Source organism: Amborella trichopoda, chromosome 5 (genome assembly GCF_054954075.1).
Source record: "Amborella trichopoda isolate Santa Cruz 75 chromosome 5, AtrichopodaSantaCruz75HAP2 v2.0, whole genome shotgun sequence".
Lineage (NCBI taxonomy): Eukaryota > Viridiplantae > Streptophyta > Magnoliopsida > Amborellales > Amborellaceae > Amborella > Amborella trichopoda.
The window spans coordinates 44,557,356-44,562,523 of NC_142340.1; the positions used below are offsets into that span (position 1 = coordinate 44,557,356).

At 42.5% G+C, this 5,168-nt stretch overlaps 1 protein-coding gene across 1 annotated transcript; it reads right to left on the minus strand.

Annotated features, from left to right (window-relative positions):
- Window positions 1-259: 259 nt before the first annotated feature.
- Window positions 260-4,613, minus strand: LOC18432013 (Leucine-rich receptor-like protein kinase family protein). The gene is made up of 2 exons (XM_020665765.2): window positions 1,626-4,613; window positions 260-1,232 (listed from the first exon to the last, which is right to left on the minus strand). Exons 1-2 carry the CDS (start codon window positions 4,474-4,476, stop codon window positions 856-858), a joined length of 3,228 nt encoding a protein of 1,075 aa, XP_020521424.2. The 5' UTR covers window positions 4,477-4,613; the 3' UTR covers window positions 260-855.
- Between the last annotated feature and the right edge of the window lie 555 nt (window positions 4,614-5,168).

Genomic DNA, 5,168 nt, shown 5'->3' on the forward strand with positions numbered 1-5,168 from the left:
AACACTGAGCTAGGGCTAATACCAGCCCAATTCGGCCGGGTCTGGCCTTTTTTTTATTGTTATTTTTTTTGTTTTCTTTATTTATTTTTGGCCCGGGTTAGCCCCGGGCCATGTAGGGCTGGGCTAGGCCTGGGCCGGCTCCATGGGGACGATGGCTAGGCTGGCCAGGCGCATTGCCACATATAACAATAAGAGTGAGAAAGATAAGAACACATATGAACAGAGAAATAGGGAGATTCATAGAGAGAGAAATTGGGTCAAGCATAAAAACAATCTGACCATTAAATCACTGTACATCAGATCCAACAAAAACCTCAAACCACTTCTATCCCCCATCCCCCAACTCAAATACCACTTCCTCTTAAAAGGCCATAAGAAGAGAAAAAAATACAAAGACTAGTAGAGAAAAAGAAATGAAATATCCACCACTTTATCCTTTTAAACTAATGGTGGACTGGTTCTTGTTTAATCACACCCTCATCCCCACCCAAACCCCAGAAAATCCTAACCCTATTCTTCCTTCTCCTTAGGGTCAATAACCAAACCCTAAATTCCCTTCTCTCTTTATTAGGGTAACTAACCCCTAACCCTAGTTTATAGCCCCCCACCCTTGCTTATGTATTCAGGCCCTAAAACCCCCCACCTCTAAGGAAAACCCTAAACCTAATTCATGGGCCTGAATCATTTATGGAGAGACCCTAATCCCATTTCATGTGCTTGAAGCATCTCGGAGAAACCCCAATTTTAATTTCATGGGTCTTGACATCTCTGAGAAACCCAATTCCAGATTCATGGCCGTGCACCATTTCCCTGTTTAAAGCCTAACTCGTGGGCCTGAACGTGCTCTGAGAAACTCTAACCGTAATTTGAGGGCTTCATCAGTGGCTGCGAAGGTTTGCTTGGTTCTTCACCCTGAGGGCTCTTGACTTCCATTAAAATGGCCACGACCTCTTTCATGGTGGGCCTGTCAGCTGGGCTCGAGCTTACACAAAACATGGCTATGCCTAAAGCCTGTAATATTTCCTGAACCGAGCTATCTGGTAAACCCCTGAGCCGAGGCTCGAGCATTGAGCTCCTGTGCTCGAGCCCTTGAGCCATGAGTTTCTTAGCCCATTCCACTATGTGGAGACCATGGGGCTCTACTGCACTTCGACCAGTCAGCAGCTCCAGGAGAACTACGCCGAAACTGTATACATCGCTCTTTTCCGTTATGTTCATAGTGTATCCATACTCTGCAATTTTTTGCCAAAAATGGAAGGACTTAGCTATAAGGAAATTTGAAATTACTGCAAATTTTTGCTATCAAAGGACGTATTTGTTATCATTTGCACTTCGGTGATTCGAAACTTAAATATTACAGATATAGAGAAGATCCACAATGAGAGAGAGAGGTCATTATGAACAGAGTAGATGGCTTAAAGAGTCTCAAATATGAAAAACAAAATGGGAATGATTTGTAAATGGTTACCAATATGAAGAAAGAAAGCAGTTATTTGCAAATGGTTGCTAAACATTGAAGAGGCAATAACGAGAGAGAAAATTAGCGAAGCAAGATTGCAGTCATTTGTAAATGGATGCAAGAGGATTGAAGAAGCAAGCATGAGAGGGACAGAGAGGTAACATACCTGGAGCAATGTACCCATAAGACCCTGCAACTCTGGACATGGCAGTTGCATGCTGAAAGCTCTGAGTACACATCGGCTTTGCTAGCCCAAAGTCAGCCAAATAAGCCTCAAATTTTGAATCCAACAAAATGTTATTACACTTCACATCTCTGTGTAAAATTGGAGGAACACAGTCCTGGTGAAGATAAGCCAATCCTTGAGCAACCCCGACTGCTATTTTATACCTTGTTTCCCAATCCAAGTCCTTTCTTTCTTGCAATAATGTCAATAAGTTCCCATTTGGAACATAATTATACAACAAAAGTTTCACATTTCTATTAGAGCAATAACCCAGGAGTTGGACTATGTTTCTATGCCTTATATTCCCTAGAATTTGGATTTCAGAGCCGAATTCTTCCTTCTCCCTCTTTGATTTCCATAGCTTCTTCACGGCAATCACTTCGCCGCCCGGCATCTCGGCTCTGTACACTACACCCGAGCAACCTTTCCCGATGATATTCGCTTCTTTTATGCTATCCAATATGTTATCGACCGTGAAAGTGAGCTTCTTAAATGGGATGAAAGTCCATGGATATGAGAAATCATCGGAGAACGAATCATTAGACTGAGAAGACAATTTTCTCGATACTGAATTTCTATGCTTGGCGATGAAAACCCACCCTGAAAAACCAGAGATCAGTATGCAACCGATCAAAATACAGATTAGCGCTGCAATTTTTGCTGATCTTAATCGAGATCCATGAATTTGATCAGAGCTGCAGGTCTCCCCATCGAGGGATTCGCATAATCCCGGGTTTTCTAAATATGAATTCAGAGTGAGAGTTCGGAAAAATGGGGTAAATGGAATTGGGCCCGAGAAATTATTGAAGGAGAGGTTGAGAGAGGTTAAACTTGTCAGTTTTCCGAGGGGTTCGATGCTTCCATGGAGAGAATTATGAGATAGATCTAGTGATTGTAACTGTGTCAAGCCTGAGATTTCTTGTGGGAGTTCACCTGAGAAGCCATTAAAGCTCAGGTCCAAGCTTATGGTTAAGCTTGTTATAGACCCAAGTTCAGGTGGTATGGTACCTGATAGACTGTTAGAGCTCAAATCCAAGAGAGTTAGCTTTTCACAACTCTTCACAGTTGGTGGTATCGGCCCAGTAAGCAGATTGTTGTTGAGGATAAGCTTGTTTAGGACTTTAAGGTTTCCAAAAGTGGGAGGTATTTCACCATGAAAGCTGTTGTGACTCAAATCAAGTTGCTCTAAATTCTGCAAATTCCCTAATTCAGGTGGGATTTCTCCACTGAGATGATTGTTATGAACATCTAGAAGTTGCAGAGAAGTGCTATTTGCTAGCTCAGAAGGTAAACCACCTGAAAAATGGTTGGTATAAAGATCCAAAAATACCAAATTTGGTAACTGGCCTAGCTCAACTGGTATTTCACCAGATAACTGGTTCTCACCCAATCTCAATCTAATCAAGCTTTGGCAATTTTTCACCACTTTTGGCAACACCCCAGATAGAGAATTAGTGAGCAACAAAAGCTTGCTCAACTTCTTCAATCTAAAAATCTCTTCTGGTATAGAACCAGTAAGCTTATTCTTCGAGAGGTCTAATGCATAAAGATTGGTGCAGCTTCCCAAAGAGGAAGGTATCGTACCAGTAATGGAGTTACCCCACAGGAACAAGCTCTGCAAGTACTTCAAATTCCCAATTTCGGAAGGAATCGACCCAGTGAACTGGTTTTTATCCAATTGAAGAGCAGTCAAGCTCGAGCAATTACTTAGCTGCCATGGGATTGTACCACTCAAGAAGTTATCAGAGAGATGAAGTTGCTCTAGCGAATTCAGAGCACCAAACTCTACTGGAATCTCCCCACTTAGCTTATTTGCAGAAAGATCAAGAACAACCAATGAAGAACAATTCGAGAGAGAAGCAGGAATCGGGCCTTCGAGAAAATTATCCCATAATAAAATGCTGGTTAATTGCTTCAATTTTCCAAGTTCAGGTGGTATAACTCCGCTAATCTGATTCATATGAAGATACAAGTTTCTAAGTTCAGTGCACTCACCTATCTCAGATGGGATTTGGCCTGAAATCTCAGTCCCATACAAAGCCAGTGTTTGTAAGCTTATTAAACCACCAAAAGTAGATGGAATTGGGCCCGAAAGCCCAGTTTGAGCGGCCCCGAAAGTGGTTAAATTCCTCCATCGCCCAAGCTCAGGGGGTATCAAACCCGAAATTTCTGGATTCCCACCAATTCGAAACTGTTCAAGACTCTGCAAGTCGCCCAATTCAGCTGGGATCGAACCATTGATCTCATTATCTTGAAGGCATAGGATTCGAAGGCTCGAGCACCTTCCTATTTGAGGTGGGATTCTTCCTTGGAGTTTGTTAGAGTTTAGATAGAGAATTTGCAGTGATTTGAGTTGGCCTAATTGTGGGGGAATGTGGCCTATAAGGTTATTGGAGCTGAGATCAAGGAGTTGGAGTTGGGTTAGGAGGCCAAGCTCAGGGGGAATGAAACCGGTGAGATTGGTTAGAGAGAGATTGAGGAGTTTGAGGTTAGAGAGCGAAGAGAGTTGAGGTGGGATTGAGGTGTTGAGAAATATTGAAGGGAGGTCAATGGAGGTTACTCTGTTATCTTCAGAGCAACTTATGCCCTGCCATGAACATGGGGTCTCTTGAGATGGGTTCCAGCTTCTAAGAATGGAGTCTGACATTTGGCTTGAGCTTGCAAGAAGAGAGAGAAGGGCTTTTCCATCAGAGGAGAGAGAGTGGGAGAGAGTGGGATAGAGAGAGAAGAAGAAGAGGAGGGGGAGGAGAGTTTTAAAGAGAGAGAGTGGAGAAAGTGTAGAAGTTTTCATCTTGCACTGTTGCTTTCACTCTGAAGGTCTCATGCAAGAAGTATTGAGACTTCTTGGTTAATGGAGTTCTAGAGAGAGGGGAGAGATGGGTTTTCTCATCTGCATTCCTTAATTTGAATGGACATCTAGAGAGAGGAGAGAGAAAATGGTTGAGAGATGGGATTTCTCACCTGGGTTTCTTCATTCTTGGATTGGGGAGGCCCAAGAAAATGCCATGAGTCCTGAATGAGGAGTTGAAGTAGGAAATGAGAGTTCTACAGAGAGGAGAGAGAAAACTGGTTAAAATGTAGGATTCTTCATCTGGATTCACTGAACTTGCATGGATGAAGGAAAAGCAAGAGAGAGAGCACACCAAAGAATTTTCATAGGGGTGGTTTTCACGGGGTTCCGGGACTTGAATTGTAGCCAATAAATGATAAGAGAGTTTTGGAGAGGAAGACCTAGAAACTGGTCAAAAGGTAGAAGCTTTTCAACTGGGTTTCTTAGATGTGAAAGACCCAAAAAGTGCACAAGTGCTGACAAGAAATGGAAGGAGGCTTCTGTATCTAAGAGGTGAAAAACTGAAAACTGAAAAACACCAGTTTATAACCTGAGGTTTCTTTCCTTTTATGATAGTTGTTAGAACTCAAAAGGTGATATTATTTGCCACCTGGTTTAACTGAATGAAAGAGACCCAGAGAACTGCAGTCTTG